At 35.3% G+C, this 21,008-nt stretch overlaps 1 protein-coding gene across 1 annotated transcript in view; it reads right to left on the bottom strand.

Annotated features, from left to right (window-relative positions):
• AGBL4 (ATP/GTP binding protein-like 4) overlaps window positions 1-21,008 on the bottom strand; it is a 961,744-nt gene that overhangs the window by 720,252 nt on the left and 220,484 nt on the right. Inside the window, exon 4 of the mRNA XM_014939355.1 lies at window positions 902-996. Coding sequence (XP_014794841.1) covers window positions 902-996 — 95 coding nt within the window. The remainder of the gene's footprint in view (window positions 1-901; window positions 997-21,008) is intronic.

Genomic DNA, 21,008 nt, shown 5'->3' with positions numbered 1-21,008 from the left:
GTACACTTCTGGCCTAACCTCACTATCCATATTCAAACAAGTCTCCTAGCTGAAAGGAAATCATATAATTCTTGGGAGTCTTGCATGCATTAGGATTCATTAGATTTACATATTATTATTCACAGAAAATGTTTCATTACATTCACTTTGAGAAATGTACCATCTATATGGGTATTCATGTGTTTCATATGTGCATGCCCTTCTGTGTTGTATATATTGTGCTGCTTATGACTAGGTTGTTTGGCCACCTTCTGCCTTAGATAAAGCAGACCAGACACTGCTTATTCACATGAGGTCAACTCACAAGGCAGAGCTCACATTCTTCCACTAAACTCCAACCACCCCAAAACAGGAAGAACAAATCCAAAAAACCTTTCAGAACCAGCCCAGGCCCAGTCCATCTTCCATACTGGGAAGATTGCTAGCTGACACAGGTCAAAACTGGGCCAGAAACTGTCCTAACAGTTGGGCAGTGAGGATGTCTCTGAAAAATAATTTGGACCAAGCCCTGACTGTTCATTTTGCTTGAACAGACATCACTTCAGTCATGCTACTTGAAAAAAAGGTATTACAATACACCATCAGGTGTTCAAGGCCAGGTTGGATGGGTCTTTGAGCAACCTGGTCTTGTGGGAGGTTGGAACTAGATGATCTTTAAGATCCCTTCCAACTCAAACCATTCTATAATTCTGTGATCACAGCAAAGCTGATAAAAGGGTCTTCAGAGTTCATGCTGTCCATTGGCTCCAAAGAGAACCTGTCCTTACAAAACTGCTTTTACATCAAAGTTCTCTCCTAAACTTACCAAAAGGTGCACCTGAGCCATAAAGTCTTCTCTACAAGAAAGTGCCAAATAAAACACTTTTACCTCATCAGCGAAGTCTTCAAAATGATAACTTACCATTTCGGTCTGCTTGTGGATTTCACCATTGGAGCCATCCCATCTCTATAGAGGCTTTTTGTTTTACTGAAGTTGACGACATTGAAAATTACTCTCTGGGATTGAAAAGAGAAAAAAAAAAAAAAAAATATTTCAGGTATAAATTATGAAATTGTTTATAAGTGCATTGCATATACCAGCTGCATAAAAATATATACATAAAATACACGGAGTAGATGCGTATCTTATGAATTACTGTTACTCTCCATAGATCTCAGATAACAGATACCTTGTGTGTTCCTAGTATTTTAATAGTTCATGTGGGTTTCCACTGCAGTGATATACATGGAATGTATGTTTTGAATTTAGTATGCTGGTTTTTCAGTAGGTATCCGAGCCATTCAGAGGAATGGGTTACTCAGATCTGAAAACAGAAAAGCAAGTCCAGTTTGCTGCAGTTAGTGTTAGAGAGGTTGGTGGAAAGCCAAGAGATAGAGTAGCATATTTCAGGTATAAATTATGAAATTGTTTATAAGTGCATTGCATATACCAGCTGCATAAAAATATATACATAAAATACACGGAGTAGATGCGTATCTTATGAATTACTGTTACTCTCCATAGATCTCAGATAACAGATACCTTGTGTGTTCCTAGTATTTTAATAGTTCATGTGGGTTTCCACTGCAGTGATATACATGGAATGTATGTTTTGAATTTAGTATGCTGGTTTTTCAGTAGGTATCCGAGCCATTCAGAGGAATGGGTTACTCAGATCTGAAAACAGAAAAGCAAGTCCAGTTTGCTGCAGTTAGTGTTAGAGAGGTTGGTGGAAAGCCAAGAGATAGAGTAGCAGTCCTCATAAAAACTTTCCAACTGCTTCATCTCTTAAAGCTTCTTAGTTGCTTCTTTCTACTACCTTAGGCTTTACATAGCAGCAGGAAAAAATAAAGATTTTTGATTTTCTTTCCCCCCAAAAGGAATATTTGTATTCACTTCCCTTGGCAAAAAGAAGACTTTTCCTCACCAAAAACTGCACAGAATAGCTAGTAGTCCTCATAAAAACTTTCCAACTGCTTCATCTCTTAAAGCTTCTTAGTTGCTTCTTTCTACTACCTTAGGCTTTACATAGCAGCAATAGCAGCAAAAGATTTTTGATTTTCTTTCCCCCCAAAAGGAATATTTGTATTCACTTCCCTTGGCAAAAAGAAGACTTTTCCTCACCAAAAACTGCACAGAATAGCTACACAGTAGAAATTGCACATAGTCATCATTTGTCTGAATATGATCAAGAGTCAAATTCTGTTCTTAGTTTACACTAATAACTTTGGGAAAATGGTATCTGATATTTAACAGTTCAAAGGAAGAGCAAAATCTAGATCTCTACTGGTAATGTGCTGGTACTGAAAGTAAATTCATGCTGGAGAAAGAAAAGAGAAAACAGAGACAAAACCTTCTTCCTTACCATCTGTCTGCTCTAAGTCATTTTATGCAAAATTACTTTGTTTCTGTTAAGAACTCTAGGTTGGATTTAGCTCATGTCATATATTACATTTACTTTTCAGATAATAAATCCAGTGTAGCTGGTTTCTCTTTTAATACCCAACATTAATGTACACAGAAAAACTGAAATGTGAACACTAAATTAGTTTTAATATAATGTTCCAGGATATACTAATACATTCAATTTTTACCTCTCCCTTTAAATTTCTTTTCCACAGGTATCAATGAAGACTCAGTGAAGACAAACCACTAAAAATGATATTTGCCCCTAGGTATTCACACGTTTGTTTTTAAAACAAACTATTACAATGTTCACACTCTTAAATAATGGTTCGTGAGAAGTCTGAGAATTAAATGGCCACTCTTTGAAGCAATAAGATCAATTAAGCTTTCATATGTAAAATTTTGCATAAACAAATCTGGACCTTCCAGGCAGTCTGCTCAGATAATGGTGAATTACAACATTAAAGTGAAAGCAATCAGCAGTGGGACACTGACAACAGGAGCCAGGCACATTTATATGTGGGACAGGTAGGAATCCAGGTAAACTATATAGCTTGAATATATCTCTGTACTCAAAAGAAAATTAAGTGTTTTTGAGGTGAGGTAGCACTGAAGATTTTGTAAATGGAAGCACAAGCTGCTATGTAAGCGAAGTCTGTAAATTAGTCAAAATCTAAGAATAACCTGTAGGTTTTACTGGAAGTAACTCAAAAAACCAGCAAGTTGAGAAAAACACTTTCTTAAGGATGTTAATTCAATTTTGTACCAACATTAATTAGCAAACTACATATCTGTGTACATGAGTTTTCATGCTCTTTGTCTATTGCAGCATTTTGAGATTTACTAATGGTCATGTGATGAAATTCCTTTTATAACTCTTGAAGAAAGCATGCACAATTTACAAAATGTTGTATTTGTAATTTTAAGTATTTCAGATATTGCTTATCTGATGAAATATCCATCTTGGGAGGTCTACAGTTATTTCCCCTCTTCTTATTTTTACAGTGTATGGCTCTAAGTGTATAATGATATTTATGCCTCTAAATATTCCATACTCTACATGGAAACGTTTTCCTGTATTAGAATGCTGAGTTTTTCCCTCTGTTACTTAACTCTGTTCATATTTGTGAAAACAAATTAAGTTGTAACAAATTGGTTTGTTAATCTTGATGTTTGCATGGAGTGAATGAAACAAACAAGATCTCCAAACCAATTGCCTTAAACTTTGGATGCAATCATGCCACTGTTGGAAAGAGAAAGTTGCTAATTTTGTTACATACTGACTCAGAGCAGACAGCTGGTAGAGAATGTTCTTATTCCAATCAAGCTTATTTTGTATAATGAGTTGGGCAAATGTACACAACTGGGTAAGCAACGTATATAAAAACAAAAATATGCAGCTCATTTAACAAAACACTGCAGATTATAACATTTCAACCACTCGTGTTCACCACGGAGTAAGCACTTAGCAATGTGTGCAGTTCTCTCAGCGTGGTATGGAGTTAGATTGGCAGAACCAAAAATTTAACAGCACAGAGCAGAACTTATCAACATACACCAATGAAGTAATAAAGCACACAAACTGAAGCACTCAAATAAGCAGCTGAACTCAGTCAAGTATTCCTGGTGATAGTTAAAGTAGTCCATGCAGCTCAGTCAGTGAAGTGTGCAAAAATGTAATGACTACAGCATACACACCTTAGCCAGGAAAATATGTAGCTTGCTCAATAAGGTATGCAAACATCTTTGAACTGAATACTATAATAAAAGGTTTGTGATACAGCAATCAAACATTTGCTGAACAAATCTAATTTTTAGTCTAATTTTTGTCTATACTGACATTCTTTAAGTGTGTTATACACTGTAAAGAGCAGCAGGACTAGATATACACTATGCACATTAAAACATTCTTTCCTAAGAAAATTATCACTATTCTGTATGTTTTTATGAATTATAGAGATGTACAGTGGGTGGCATTTAATGAACAATATAATCTAGATACTCAAAAATAAATAAAAAAAACCCTAACAATATTTTTCTTTTTTAAAGGAGTGTCAAGTTAAGAAAATAAAACTAGATTAAATGTACTTACAAATTCCCTAGAAATTTCTCTGGTCTCCAGAGCATCAATCCAGAGAAAAATGGCAGAAATCATTACAACAAAAATACTTATATTCATTTGGGAGGGTATGAATACCAGTAAAAGAAGCAATATTTCAACTGATGCTGTACCCAAAATTATAATTGTGTGATTTCACTTCAGTTATGATACAATTTCAATCTACTGCGACAAACTGATCAGTGACTTCTGGGTAGGTGGAAGAAGTGCAGTGGAGAAAAGCCTCTCAGGACACCACCAGGTAAAATCACATTGCGGGGGGGCGGGGAGAGATGCATCAGGAGGTATTTTGACTTCACAGCATGAGGGAAGACAACGGCTGCAGTCTCGGGCTTTGTGCATTGACTGCCAGATTGGAGACAGATGTTGGAGAACATGAGGGAAGGCAGGTACGTTCTGCCTCCTGAGAGAAGGAAGATGTCCTCTTTCCAGAACGTGTACAGTAAGAATGCATTTGGAGGTATCTTGCTGATAAAACCATTAAAACAGAAAAGTGTAGAAAGGCTTGTTCCTGCCTTTAGCCTGAAAATTTACCAATCAAATCTGCTTTCCCCAATAGTCTTTTGCAAACTTGTTGCAGGAATTAAAAACACAAATGGGTGTTAAGGGATGCTCGTTGCTTTTAGCATGAGCAAGAGAAAAATGAACCTTGAACACAAGGGGAAAAGATGGCTGAAACGTGTTACACACTAAGTTATTACCAGAAGTTTGCAGTTTCCTAGGTAAGGCTGGAAGAAGATGCTATTTTTGGGGGGCAAGCACACATCAGGGTGGTTTTGGATTGGAGCTGAAGGCACTGAGCGTGGATAGTCATATGGGACATCATATCCCAACTGGTCTGTGTGAGCACAGGGTGAACTGTGATCTCCTAAACATTCATTGTTCACCCACGTTCTGGCAGATTTTTCATCTGAGCCCATCCACTGAAGCAGATATCCAAAAGAAAAGTCACACCTTTGCCAAAGGTCAAGTGTCTTCCCCCAGGATAAGGGCACACTAGATCCCTTCAAAGAAACTGCCAGGGGTTTTTTCTATGGTTTTCCCTCACCAGAATAGGTTTTCTCTGTTTTCTCAGGAATAGCTGAGCTGCTTTGGCTGACATTAAAACAAAAACAAACCAACAAACAAACCAAAGACCACCACAAAATTCCACCTGAGGCAGACATCTGGCACAGAAAATTTTGTGTCAAATCATTACGAGTATGAGAAGTTATGACTAACTGAAAATAAGGTTTACAGTAGGAATTGTCAGGTATTCTTAATGTTGATGTAATATATAGATATTAAATAATAATTATTATATAATATATTTAATATTAATAGCATAATAATGTCAATTTCGTGGACATTGCTGCATGCTACAAGCATGATACAAACTTCACTATGAGCCACCAAACTACCTGGGAACGAAGTATTTGAAGTCAGGCAGGAACAATTTCATCATTTAACCAGCCAAAATAAGAGAATTGGGCACTAGGTGGTCATACTAAGACCTTTTAGCTGAAATTAAGTCTGAGCTCCTGTGCTCTGAACAAGCAGTAAAGATCCAAAGGCCCTGGATAGTGTGGGATTTTGCTTAACTTTCACTGCTTCATGTCTTGATTTCCTCTCCTACTGATTCTTTAGATATTACAGCTTTTTGTGAATTCTTGAAACCTGCAGCTTTTTGTGAGCTGGGTTCTTGCCTTTGGCAAGAATCTTGGCTATCCTTTCCTTCCTGCCTTTTTTTTTTTTAATCCTATCTTCTATAAATGTAAGTTTTCATCCCTTTAAAGGGCAGATCTACCTCAGAATAGCATTCCATTAAAAAAAAAAAAAAGGCAAACCAACACACAAAGAAAAGAAAAATGAACTTTTCAAGCCAACCCCTTGACTTGTGAGATTTTTAGTCACCATTTCTGAATGTGAGAAACTGGCAATGTGGGATTGCTGTCTTCTCACAAAAAGAGCTTCATTTCAGTATTTGTGTCAGAAGGTCTTTGGGATCTTTCCTGACAAAGCACCTTACACAAAGCTATACAAAAATAAATTATACTGGAGGGACTTCAAATGGAGAGGAAAAAAGTGTCACCTGCAACTGTTACCAATGGTGAAGAAAACAAGAAATGTAACAGTCGGGTCTGTGCAAAATCCCCAGTGAAAACTTACAAATCTCATTTTTCTGACCTTTTAAAATTTAAATCATTCATTACTGCTAACATTTTAAAATAACCCATACTTTCTTTTTCCCTTTGTAGGAACACATGTCCTTTCAAAAGGAAAATGTTTTAATATTGATAGCATTTACTTTTTAGCTCCTCAGCTAAGGAGTTTTCAAAACCTGCTGATGCTCAGGAGGGGAAAATAAATACTCACCTACTGAGGGAGGATGTTAGGGACCATCTAGAGCTTCACCAGACTCGCTAATCAGTTGCACCTGTGTCTTGTTAACTGGAAATTGTCAAGTCCTTACAAGGTAATGAAGTCTTAGGAAAGTGATGCAGAAAATGGTCTACAGATTGTGAATTATAGGATTTTTTTTTCCCTTGGTAGTGCTTTTCATTTAGTTACTTAAAAGAGAGAAATGCTAAAGTCTGGGGTGCTACAAAGAGCAACATTAAAATAAGACTCGAAGGATTTTAGTACATTAAGACATCTGATATACTGCTATACTAACTATAAAATGAGTTTAGCATTTATCGTGGTATTTGTTTGTGTATTTGAGATGTTCTTGATGTTCATGCTAGCCCAGCACCTATAAGCTGTATTAGTGTTTTACTGTTAATTGTGCGTAACTGTATCATAATGACAAAAAATACTTTTGTAAAGAACTACCAATTTAGCCATATACCCTGCTTGTCTGTCCTTTCTGGCAGTTCTTTCTTTGCCTCCAAACTAATACGCTTAAGCACAGAGCCACAGGAGATATAACACCTGTGTAAGGCAGTATTTCCCATTTGGAATTTCATTGCCACCATCAGTGTTATCTCACTCAGGTCTGGGGCAGGAGGATGCTGTGGAGAAGGCCATCTTCCAGCAGAAAGCTTTCAAAAGGATTTAGGGAGGAATTGCTGTTCCCTGTTCAGTGTCATGCCATGGACTGACTGCTGTTCTGGCTTCAGTGCTGGACTTAACGTTGTGAGAGCAAGAGCCACTCCAAGTTTTCCCATTCAACCTTTCTTGGAAAAATGGCAAATTGGTATTCAAACACCCTCACCTGCCAACAGAAGTTAACTTTCTGATAAAGTTTTTACTTTTTATCTGAACATCAATAATCTGAAACTTTCAACTCAAAACTCAAACATGTCCATTTAGAAAGCCACAGCAGTGTAATTAGACTGACTCACATTCCTTGCTCTCTTGGGGCAAGAATCTCCAATAGAATTGCAAATGTGTCACAAAACATATATTGTATTGTGCTGATTCATCAAAAAGAAAATAGAAAGGGTCCTGACAGGGCATACAACTGGGCTACAGAGGTATTTAAAACAGGTTTGAAGCTGAAAGCTTCTTGCCAAACTTTTTCCATTCTTTGTAGTAAAAGGTCACAATATTTGCAGAAAAGGCATCTTTATTTAATCAGCTCTGGAAAAAAAAAAACAACTACTTCTATTTTCTGTTTCCTATCTTTTCATATACACTCAGTCTTTGGCAAAAGAACCACTTCTAGTTACACTGCTAGGAAATTGCAGAGCTACAGGAATATGTGAGCAACTTTTTATTTTATATTTAACAGGTGTCTGGGTCCTGTTGGTCTTGTTTCTCTGTATACGTGGGTAATATTTTCAGGATCAATTGAAATACAAGATAAGGAAACAGTGCATGGTCTTTCACTGAGACTTTCTCAACTAGCTAAATTATCTCCTAATATGTTCCATGCCATGTTACAGCCATTGGCAGATGACATTTGAAGTAGAGTCATGTATTAAACTTTTTCTACATAATTACAGAAACTATCCATGTTTAGGTTCTATATTCTTTTCAATCAATATTATGGCTGCAGGTGGATGGTAACAGCTGGCTGTTCTGGAACGTGTTAGCAAAATTTGCGGATATCTTACATCCCTCAAGAGGAAACAGCTGAAAAGACTTAGGTTTTCCTTCTCCTAATAGAAATTATTAAGCCAGTGAGAAGAAATGCTGCAAAGTTTGGTAGGATTTAAAACAGTAATAATAATTACAGGTTCTTGGTAGTTCAAAAAAGTAATGCTATCAATAAAATGGTTTCTGGCCTAAACCCTGTTCATGCTGCAGGGCCCACAAGAGGCCTCAAAACAATGAGATCAATCTGGAAAAATGGAAAAGAGCCAGGAAAAGTCAACACGTTGTTATAGGGAACCACTGTTAAAAAAATAATAATAAAAAAAAAAGCCTGTGTTTATGAGTACTGGCATAAGGTGTGCCACTGAATGAAGACCAGAGAGTGAAGTGACAAGCACTAAGTCCATGTGGGCGCATTCTACTTGTCTGTTCTTTGTTCTCTATGAAGTCTACTTCATAAAGTGCATCAGTCAGCCTATGATCCAGAATCAAAACCTCCCTTACCAACAAGAGATGCACTTACCAACAAATTAGACATTTATGATGGATACCAAAGTGATGTACAGCCATAATCACTCAAGCTTAAAGCATGGAGGTGAAGTGTTGAAAACTGACACTCTAGCAGAAATACAGTGGCAGTGATATTTGTATGGATCATGATTTTGCTCAACCCTTGAAAACACAGAAGGAAATAATCACAATTTAAATAACATGCAAACACAAAGGCTGCAATCCATCTGATACCCAGGATAGAAGATGAGAATGAAAAAGCCTTTTCAAGTGTAGGTCCTTGTGAGAAGCAAAAGGAACATAAAAAAAGCCCTGTTAAGGGAGAGATTTAGATGAAGCTTTTCCAGCAATTGTTTACTTTGGATTTTTGCAGCTGGCATTTTTCACAGTTAAAAGCTATTGTTTGTCTGGAGCTTGTGGGAAAAACCTGTGGGGGAAAGCAAGGAGATGATAACACATAGAAAGACAGGATATATGGGAGAGCTCAAAACCAGCGCCGATATATTTGTCTGAGTGTTCTCTGATGGGTTACAAAAACAAAGACATTTTGATGCCTACAATCACTAGTTATTGCTGCCAGTGGTCTCAATTACATTACTGGGATCGTAGCCTTGCAAATGTACAAAACCTCTCTACTTCTCCAGTAACTTAGCACAGATGGGCTTTATGTCCAGGTTATTCACAGAGGTCCTTGGTTTTCTCTTCTTTTTAATTCAAGCATTTTAGTTGCTATTACAATGAAACCTTTGAACCTTCTATGTTCTTCAATGCTCGGTTCTGAATAATAATAGAATAAAGGTTTCCCCATATTTATAGTTTCCTTGTATTTAGACAGAATTAGAATTGGATCCTTACTGGAGTAACTGCAATGCTGATGAAAAAAAACCACCCCCAAAAAGGGTTTTGGGGAAAAATATAAACTATATGTTATCAATTTCATGAACCTAAGGGGTATTGTTATCGCATGTACCCTCTTGTTTTATTTTGTAAAATTAATAATCACTTTTATTTTTACTGCAGAGTGAAAATACGTTTTTCTGCTCCCTCTAGCTGGATCCTTTTGCAAAACTGCAGCATTCACACAATTCACCCATTTCTATACGAAAATGTAATCGATCTGTTAGTGTACATAGGAATCTTAACATTGACAACCAGTAGCTTGTGGTATTGATTTAAAAAAAACTGCTCATGATTTCGACAGTACTTCAGCACTATTTCTTGTATTTTCAATTTTCACTACCTTGAATTCTGCTCCAAGTGTCCAACTCATGTACCGGCAGACTATTGAAAGTTTTGTGCTACAAAAGAAAACCCAAGGGTACATAGAAGAAAATCTGATCTAGTTCCTGCTCTTTTTGTGTACATGTCTATCTGACATTTAGAATAAGATCTCAGAACTGCCTTAACCAACCATAATAGTCCAGGAATATATGAATTGTCCTCACAGCTTTGAAAATCCCATTCCGAAGCTGAAATGCCTAGTGTTAGATTCAAAAGATGGAGTCATAGAATCATAGAATGGTTTGGGTTGGAAGGGACCTTAAAGATCATCTAGTTCCAACCCCCCTGCCACGGGCAGGGACACCTCCCACTAGAGCAGGTTGCTCAAAGCCCCATCCAGCTTGGCCTTGTGATGATCTCTGTCTGTTTGCAAAGGTGATTCACAGTGTGTGAATAAACATGTTTTGGCAGTGTCATGAACAGAACGGCTAAACAAAAGAACTGGGAGGATTTCAATAGGAAAGTTAAATGTCTTAAAGGAAAGTGCCCTGTGCTGCATGTGTGTAACACAGGAGTCATTCCTCCCTGGCATTAACCCAAACTTGAGGAGGAAAAAAACCCAGCAGTGATAATGCATCATTACCAGGGCATGCAGTTTAACTGCAGCCCAGCCAGCCAGGTCCTTTTGTTTTCAAATACCATAGGTAAAACATAGTCTTGTCCTGACTGAGCTTTAGATGTGGATAAAAGAACATTCATATTCAGAACAGCTCTCAAACACATAAATATTAAGCCTCACATTTAAGCGTTCCTAGAGACTTAAAGGTAAGCAAACATTCAGACTTCCTTCCTGAATGAGGGTGGATTTCTGATTCAGGGTTTAAGAGAGTCTAGCAATACAGGAAAAAGATGCTGGATTTGCCAAAATCCCATAGGCACAATCTATCCTTAGCAACTGATCACCATAGATTGGAGGTGACGTTTTTGCAGCTTTGGGATGCAGGAACATTTTTATTACTGTTACAGATCAACTTTAAGTGTAATATTGTTTTGTTAGTTTATGTAAATCAATTTGAAATGCTGTATGAATAAAAGGAATTTGAAAACGGCTCATCTTTATTGGCTTTGAAGTACTGAGTTATATGGTACTTTGCTGAAACTATTGTATTATAATAAGTTATAAGAAACATTGCTCAAACACTGAGCAAGTCTCAGCACAAATTCTGGTAATTTTCCACCAAAAATGAGTCTCCAAAAAGAGATAAATATGGTACACTCCTGAACATCATCTCCAAAGAAATGATATTGTATATGACCAAAGACCCTTTCAATATCTTACAGATTTGATATTACTTCAGCTGACTTCCAAAAGCTTGCATAGAAATCTGCTTCAAAGTGCCCTCTTGATAGAGAAAACATCGTGTCTAAATGGCTGCTTTTTCTTCTGCAAAGCAACAATAGCAGCAGACTACAGCTATGAGGCTACAAATGCTTGGTGTATTTTACCAGGTAAATTCTGCACTCTTTAATATTCCAGCTTGATGGAATATTCAAAGTTGCTGAAAACCCTTCTGGGGAAATGTGAAAATTGATAACATTGCTTCATAACTCAGTATTTTAATACAACATCTCAATATTAACCATAATGCTGCAAGAGATCTTTCACACTTTATGTTGTTCAATTTTTTCCCATTGGAAAAGACTCGGGAGGTTTTTTGGAAAAGAATATGTAAATTTAATTCCTTTCAGATTTCTTAGAATCTGGAAAATGTAACAGCAGAAGATACACATTACTTGCAAAAAGTTTGCAACCAAATATACAAGATATTTCTCAGTTCTGTTACAAGGTAATCACAGCTGGTCATCTTTAGTTTTCCAGAGTATCATTTAAATGCTGCTTCCCAAAACACTAATGCAGTTTACTTTTTATTTTTAACTACAATGTGTATGACAAGTCTTCCTTTGATTTTACTTAAATCTATACTTATCACATCATGAACACTGCTCCTACAGCCAGCCTATACCAATGTATCACAAAGCCAAAAGTCTGCAAAAACAACTTTGATGTCCAGGCCTGGGCAGAGGGAGGAACCTATTTATCACAAGGGAGGCAGGAAAATATGAACAAAAGAGAAGTATATGCAGTGTCATGAGTAGAAGAGTTCCAATAAAAAATACTTATATGAGCTTCAAAAATAACAAGGAGTTTCCCACAAAATTGGGCCAGAGGTCTGTCAACAAAACACAGGTACCCATTACATGGGAGAATGCTCTTCTGTGCTCCTTAAACACTTGACATGGAATTCAGCATGAATTTTAGATATGCCAGGAATGAAGACTTAAGCTGAAAATGTGACTGCGAGAAATAAAATGGTGATTCAGTTTTGGGGTTTCAGCTGCAAGAGGAGAACACAGCATGCCTCAAGAGGGTAAAATACATGGCTTAGCACTGCCCCAGTTCTGGATCATTAGGGATTTTCTTGGCATAAATCAAAGCATTCTGAATAGTACACTTTCATCCCAGCTGCTAAGATCCCCAGAGTACGAAAGCTGAGTCACTTGCTCTCGTGTTAGCCCTGATTACAAAGTTTGCCACCAAAAACTTTCTAAAATGGAGACCTTTCCTCAGGTGACAGTTGCAGCACAATATGCAGAACCTGACTACGCCACAAACTCTGATCAATACCTGTAGATAAATAATTCATTCACATCAAGTAGCACTTTTGCTTTCTTTATGTATAAAGGCAGTTTAATAGTATTGTAAGTTTATTTGTCTATACCATGGGAACTTTTATGAAACACTGACATAAAAATGGAACCAGGAAGGTTTTCCTTTGCTAAAAAATGCCCATCTTCCAAAAAGGTATGGCAGTGAGGTAACCTCTTTAGGAGAGAACAATTCCTTTTCTCACATTGTTCCTCACAGCTCATGCTATAAGACTTTCCTTCCTCAAGCAATTGACTGATATAGGAAAAAAAAAAAAAAAAAGCACCAACCTTGCAGGATAGATTAAAATTTCGTCCAAGTTTGTAACTCTATTACACTAACCATAAACCCAATTACACGATATTTTACTAGAACACTGACAATTCTAAAAGCTATTAAAAATATGAACAAATCAATAAAGATAAAGCTGAATTATACATATAAGGAACATTCTTTTTTATTGAACAATTCTTATAGATCTTTCTGAAATAAAATTGTTCTAGACATTTGCTTGGATGATCTTATTGCTAAGTTTTAACGTGATAACTATAGTAGTTTTGCATTATCTACTTACCAACAGCAAACAAGCAGAAAAATAGAAAGACATTCAGGTATAAACATATATGAAGTCTTCTGTAAATAGCTTCAGGGTTTTAATCACATTAACAGCATGTTTATTATTTAAAAATGCTCCACTAAAATGCAGCTGGGAAGAGTGTCTTATTATGAACACAACCACTGGTAACTATGAATTACTGTAGTTACTTACTTTTGCTGAGAAGACCTGTATTACTTATTAGAATTGGTAAAAAAATATGGTCCTTTATATCTGCATGAAATGTAAACCTGGAAAATGGTCTGGTAAATTTAAAAGATCTATTTCAGTGTTCATAAAAATATTTTCTTCGCATTTCATAAATTTCTGTATATAAATACAAGATTAGCAGAGTATATTATAGTTCAAAACCAGGGCAGTCTTGTCCCAAGAATTTGGTATTGCTGACCACAACCAGGTTTTAAGATTTATTTTAATCTTGATAGATGTTTAAATGAGCTAAAAGGGTTATTTCAGCACCAGACTGTACTATGGCAGACTTCTTTGATTATATGTACGTAAGTTTCCCAAAGAAATATATCATTGCATATACAGATTTTTCTCACGAAAAAGGCCTGGGCAATTCAGTTCTCTTTGCTTCTTTCACCCCTGGGACAACCTCTCACAATAAGAATTGTCAGTGCCTTATTTATAATGGCAGATCTCAGGTTTGATTCTGGCAGCTTTTGATCTCTTGATGGCCCAAAAGCTTTCCAATACAGAAGAATCTGATGCTTTTTTGGCATCCTGCAGTGTGCCAAAACCTCAAAAGCAAGTTTTAGTCCCAAAAGTGAATTACTGAAACAGTGTAAACAAAACACAAACGTCATAAAATGATGAGTATCTCAAACAAAATATCTTTGTCAGATAGATGACAACTTCAGATCACTTGAAAAGCATTTATAGAAACTGTAATCTGCAAACAAACTTTTGTTTTACAACCTAAGACTAAAAAGGATAGGAAAATAATGAATTATTAAACCCTCAAATATTTTTTTTGATATCTGGTTGAAAATTCAAATATAGCTGTACTTTTAAACATTTAGTCCCTGTAAAAAACATTCCTGCATGTTTCTATATCGCAGAAGTACATATAACTACCAATTTACAAAATAACTCTCAGTAAATATGATACAAGACCTTCATTGAAAACTGTCTTCAATGAAGCTCTCATATCTGATTTATTGAAAAAGAACAGAATAAATGAGAGAAAAAATATTTGATATCATTTGAAGAAATAACTTTTGATCAGTATGTGACAATGACAGTTATTTTATCCCTAGAAACCTCTTATTGGATAGACTATATTGATTAGGTGAGACCTCTAGACAAATGCAGAATACAATTGTCCTAAATTTCAAATGCGAGAATGTCTACCTTTTTTCTCTATTAATCTGTTTTTCTTTAACTCCTGGTAAAGCTTAAGGTTTTTTTCTTTCTTGCAATGAGGGGAAGGGAAAGGAGAAGGAGAGGGAAGGGGCCACACTGTGTGTTTTTAGCACAAAGATACAACAAAACTGCCTTGCCAATTTTCAGTTTTATGTCCCTGAATGTGTCTTTAAGGTTGTGACGGACACCATACAATACTAGATCTATGCATCAGTTTATTACGCATCATACATTGTTTTTTTTAAGCAAACTGGGAATGGAGATAAAATGTTGTAGACTATCAGGCTTCATATTGTAACCTTTTTATACAAGCTCTAACTACATTAACATAAAGATAGTTGCTACAATATCATTACTGGGAATCAAGGCTCTTTGAAAATGTCTGTTCCTTATGCCAATTTATAATGGAGTTAAATTAGCAATGAAGCACTGTACTAGTAACACATCCATTAATAAAAAATAAAATAAAAAAAAAAGCACAACAGAAATGTGAGAATACATTTGGAAACAATTCAAAGAGATTGGGGAATGACAGCAGAGGATTTGCCAGACTAATGAAATTCCTTGTTCCTAACCTTTAAATACCTGTGCGTACAGTACAAGGCCCCATTCTGACTAAATCTGTGCTGTTAGGTTTACAAATAAACCTGCTAAGCCTTTTGCATTATTGATCAGCGATGGCATGCTTAGCCCACACGTCCTATTTACATTCCATTTCTTTTACACTTCTAAGATATAACGTGTCTTTAACAAAACAAGAGCTCTTTCCATTTAAACCCTGCAGTTTGTGTTCCTCATGCATTTTAATGGTTGTAAGCAATTTAGAAGGTTAGCCGTTGAATGGTAGATAAAACTGGCAATATTTATTGGTAAATAAATGTCTAATTATAATAATTTAGGAACATTTCCAATATCATGGTTTTTCTAAATAAATAACTGGAAAATTATCTCCTTTGTATACCACTGCTACTTAAATAAAAACTATGTAACAACTTACATCATTCTAATGTTATAACAAAGAGATTTTGCACCTATTTTAAACACAATGCAAGAGTGTTTTAATTTAGGAATAAAAAATAAAAAATGGGGATTCAAATACAGTTAATTCATTCGCAAGTTCTGCACAGAGACAAACTGAACCCACATTTCCAAGGCTAGTAAAAGAGTGGCTAGCACAGCCCCAAAGACAAATTGAGAAGATGTGAGCCAGGTCTTGAAAAATTTCTTGTTTCAAGACACATTAAGAACAATTCTGATTCCTTTTGCCTGCTTCTGACTGTCTGGAGCAAGAGGATGCAAAGCTCAAATCCTCTTTAATAGTAGGTGCGATACAAACCCACACACTTCCTGACCAGAATCATCTTATAAAGTCCTTAAAAAGATCTAGAGAGAAAGTTTTAAAACAGCTCCCCAGTTTCCAAATCTGCTCAGAGCATTCATACCACGAAGCAGTTTAAACATCAGTGTTTCTGAAATCAGAAAAGGAAAATCGTCAGCCACTTCAAGCAGGTCCTGCTTTGACATCAGAAAGTCAATTCACTCAGCTTAGCAGCATTCAATTCTCAACAACATTTTGTTCTGGGTCTCTGTCAAGTTATTCTAGGCTGTGAAATTGTCAGGAATGATGGATGACTATCAGCCTTCTGCTATCTTCTTTCCTTCTCCTTAGAGATTTGCGGCTGCTGACTGCAAAGCAAATTCCTCTTTTCTTTTTTTGCACAACATACCAAATGAACAACAGTAATTATGAGAAAGCCTACACTACAATTATTTTAGCACTTAACTTTGTATTGACATTTGTAAGAGACAGAGCTCTCTAGATTGATTAGCAATGATATAGTTTCCTGCCTTTTACTAATATTGCTGCAGTCATCCTTTACATGCAATTTACTCAAAAAAAACCCCACTGTTTTCCTCTCTTAATATTTTAAATTACAAATTGAACTAATTACAGAAAAATTCTAATACTTTATGAATATAGCATATTATTATTGTACCAGTGTTTCCAACTGTATAGTACTCATAATGTAATCAAAACTGACATAAGAGAATAATTTAAGGATATTAAATGTGATTTTATTGAGGAAGACGCTAAAGCCGCATTATTGTTCCAGGTTGAAATCCTTACTTGAACAAATCCTGTTTGGTCGGCCAGTTGCAGCCCTGGTATACATAGGAGAAAATTTTACTGAAAACAGCATTAAACCTATTTTCACATTGACAGAATTTGATGTCAAGTGTTTAAACCATTTACTAAAACTAAGTGCAGGATGAAACATCTGGTCTGGGAAAACAAAAATAGGGGGAAAAAATGCAATGGTGATAGAAAATAAACTGGGGCATCCTTCAACTCCATGCCAATTATAATCCAGTCTTTCGTACTTGTATTGTATTCAAAATAACTGTAAAATTTATCACAAACAATTCTCTAGCAATAACACTACATTAATTAATCTCCATTACTCTCAGCTACATAGCTGTTATTTTCAATTAGACATCATATCTGCTCAGCTCGGTACACAGGGCTACAGCAAAATGAAAGTCTACTCCATCTCAGACAGTATGGTCAATCCTGAAAAATATAGATTCAGTACCCCCAAGGAAATCATTACCAGATTTCATCATCATTGCCATTAATATTAAATCCAAACAAAACAAAACAAAAAAAACCCTCCCCTTTCCAAACATCTTAAATAGCACTTCCTCTAACCCATTCACATACCCCAGCCAGACAAAAGGCTTACATTCACCAGGAGTTTTTCTTGATCATGTTAGATACACGTGAAGTAGAAATAAATGTTTCTCTCTCACAAGTTCATATTATGAAGCAGGAAACATTTGCAAATTATTGTGGTTTAGAATTTGCAAAAGATGAAAGTGGATGCATTTAAATGGGGTCATATTAACATAGAGGTTTCCTCCTTGACCTTTTTTCCCTTAAATGCATCTCTTATATCAAGTATTTATGTTCTGTTTCTTTTAAAGAGAGAGCATTTAACTCACAAGACATTTAATACAGATTTTGCTAGGATTATTAACTACTTTGCAATTGTCTCAGCATTCTGTTTCCCTCAGCTTTTCTAATGGATAATTATTTTATTATGGAATGATTATCTATAAGTAGATCCAAAGGAAAAGAAATAAACTACAGAAAAATAGAAACTCCTGCTTTCTAGAAGAACAAAATCTGTGTCTAATGTCAAAATTCAGCTCAATGCCATTGCATGACATTCTACTACAACCACTGGATTTGTCAGAATATTTTGAAGGTCCTATCATTTGATATGTATTTTTATTTATACGAAACGTAAGCTGTCTGCTATACTGAGGTATTCATCGGGAACCCAGGAATGTTTTCAGCTGGTATAAACATTAATTTACTTTCATGCTTCGACCTGTTGTGACAGAATTCTGCCATAACACTTAAAAAGGGATTAATAAGTGTTTAAACTGCATGGTTCACTCCCACAAAAAGTACCAGAAGGTCAGTTTAATTTTTATGAACTTCAATATATAAAAGATTACTTTTCTTATATATATATATAAAAAAAAGAAGCATCTTTCATCTGTGAGCAAAACAAGATCTTCAACACAACATTTGCATATAGGGATTTGACCACTTTCATGGTGAATAATACTTTTGTACACCAATGGTAATATTCACTTTATAGAAAAATTTCACTCAAAAATCCTGCAACTCAGCATGAATTGAGGTTGCAGAATTTGGCCTTAAATAAAATTGCCCCTACCTTGGTCAAAATAATTACTTTCAAAACACCAGGTTAAAGACTATCCTGCTCTTTAATCTAGAGATCTGTAATATACAAAGTCAAATTTTACATTGAAGGTAGCTAATCATTGGGACTGTATTATCATAATTAATCCTTAATCAGATAAATTAACTCACTGGTATGTTCAAAAAAATTTTAATCCTTTTCTGCAGTAGAAAAATGAATATAACCTCTCCTAGGAAATGTCCTAAATGTCTCCCTCAAAAAATCATTAGCTGGAATCTGCAGTATATGGTAACTTAATGTCAGAAAAAGAGGTAACAGACGTTAACAGTCCCATAATGAGATAAAATACAATTTAAACAGTAATCTCATTACCTAAAAATAAATAAACTTCTTCTGCTTTACCTTTTAGACTTAGCTTAGGCCTATTTGTTTTATCTCCATTTAGGTTTCAAGTTTAATCATATCTCAGAAGCTTTTACACAGAAGAACTGCAGCAGCAACTGGGTTTGTCTACAATATTTGCCTGCTTGTAGCTGTTTACTCTGAAATTTCTCATTTGCCGCCAACTAGAAGGCAATGTCCAAAGTCATAGAGCATAGATAAAGGTTTAAATCCCTCTATCAAGAGAATCACCTTCTCACCAGAGAAGTCTGAACCATATTTAATTCAATATTCATTTACTTCCAATGCATTCATTTATTTTTCTTATAGCAATGGCAAGATCCAGATATTTGTATAAATCCAGGAATGTTTTCAGCTGGTATAAACATTAATTTACTTTCATGCTTCGACCTGTTGTGACAGAATTCTGCCATAACACTTAAAAAGGGATTAATAAGTGTTTAAACTGCATGGTTCACTCCCACAAAAAGTACCAGAAGGTCAGTTTAATTTTTATGAACTTCAATATATAAAAGATTACTTTTCTTATATATATATATAAAAAAAAGAAGCATCTTTCATCTGTGAGCAAAACAAGATCTTCAACACAACATTTGCATATAGGGATTTGACCACTTTCATGGTGAATAATACTTTTGTACACCAATGGTAATATTCACTTTATAGAAAAATTTCACTCAAAAATCCTGCAACTCAGCATGAATTGAGGTTGCAGAATTTGGCCTTAAATAAAATTGCCCCTACCTTGGTCAAAATAATTACTTTCAAAACACCAGGTTAAAGACTATCCTGCTCTTTAATCTAGAGATCTGTAATATACAAAGTCAAATTTTACATTGAAGGTAGCTAATCATTGGGACTGTATTATCATAATTAATCCTTAATCAGATAAATTAACTCACTGGTATGTTCAAAAAAATTTTAATCCTTTTCTGCAGTAGAAAAATGAATATAACCTCTCCTAGGAAATGTCCTAAATGTCTCCCTCAAAAAATCATTAGCTGGAATCTGCAGTATATGGTAACTTAATGTCAGAAAAAGAGGTAACAGACGTTAACAGTCCCATAATGAGATAAAATACAATTTAAACAGTAATCTCATTACCTAAAAATAAATAAACTTCTTCTGCTTTACCTTTTAGACTTAGCTTAGGCCTATTTGTTTTATCTCCATTTAGGTTTCAAGTTTAATCATATCTCAGAAGCTTTTACACAGAAGAACTGCAGCAGCAACTGGGTTTGTCTACAATATTTGCCTGCTTGTAGCTGTTTACTCTGAAATTTCTCATTTGCCGCCAACTAGAAGGCAATGTCCAAAGTCATAGAGCATAGATAAAGGTTTAAATCCCTCTATCAAGAGAATCACCTTCTCACCAGAGAAGTCTGAACCATATTTAATTCAATATTCATTTACTTCCAATGCATTCATTTATTTTTCTTATAGCAATGGCAAGATCCAGATATTTGTCCAATGCATTCATTTATTTTTCTTATAGCAACGGCAAGATCCAGATATTTGTATAAATAAACGTTGCATAAACATTTTGTATCATTATATAATGTGATTCTAACACTATTATCTTCTAAGTTGCAGAAATGTATAATTTTTACTGGTAATTGTGTTTTCTTAAAAATGCATATGTCTGAAAACCGATCTTATGTATGGATATCTGCCTATATCATATAAAAAATGATAGGGAAGTAGATAGAAAAAGAAAGTGCATATTCTCCTTCATGTATGTAATCAACTAAATAGTGATAATTAAAATCCGCAACAATCCTGAGTTTACAACGTACTTCCAAAAACAAAACCAAAACACTTACCACTCCACAAGACATTTATGCACAAAATACTGTATAAATAGTCTTTCAAGAAAATCATATGAAACTCAAAAAAAGCTCAATTAAGTCCAATTTCCAAAA

The sequence above is a fragment of the Calidris pugnax genome, unplaced genomic scaffold (assembly GCF_001431845.1).
Source record: "Calidris pugnax isolate Ruff unplaced genomic scaffold, ASM143184v1 scaffold18, whole genome shotgun sequence".
NCBI lineage: Eukaryota > Metazoa > Chordata > Aves > Charadriiformes > Scolopacidae > Calidris > Calidris pugnax.
This window is presented reverse-complemented; position numbering and strand designations above follow the sequence as displayed.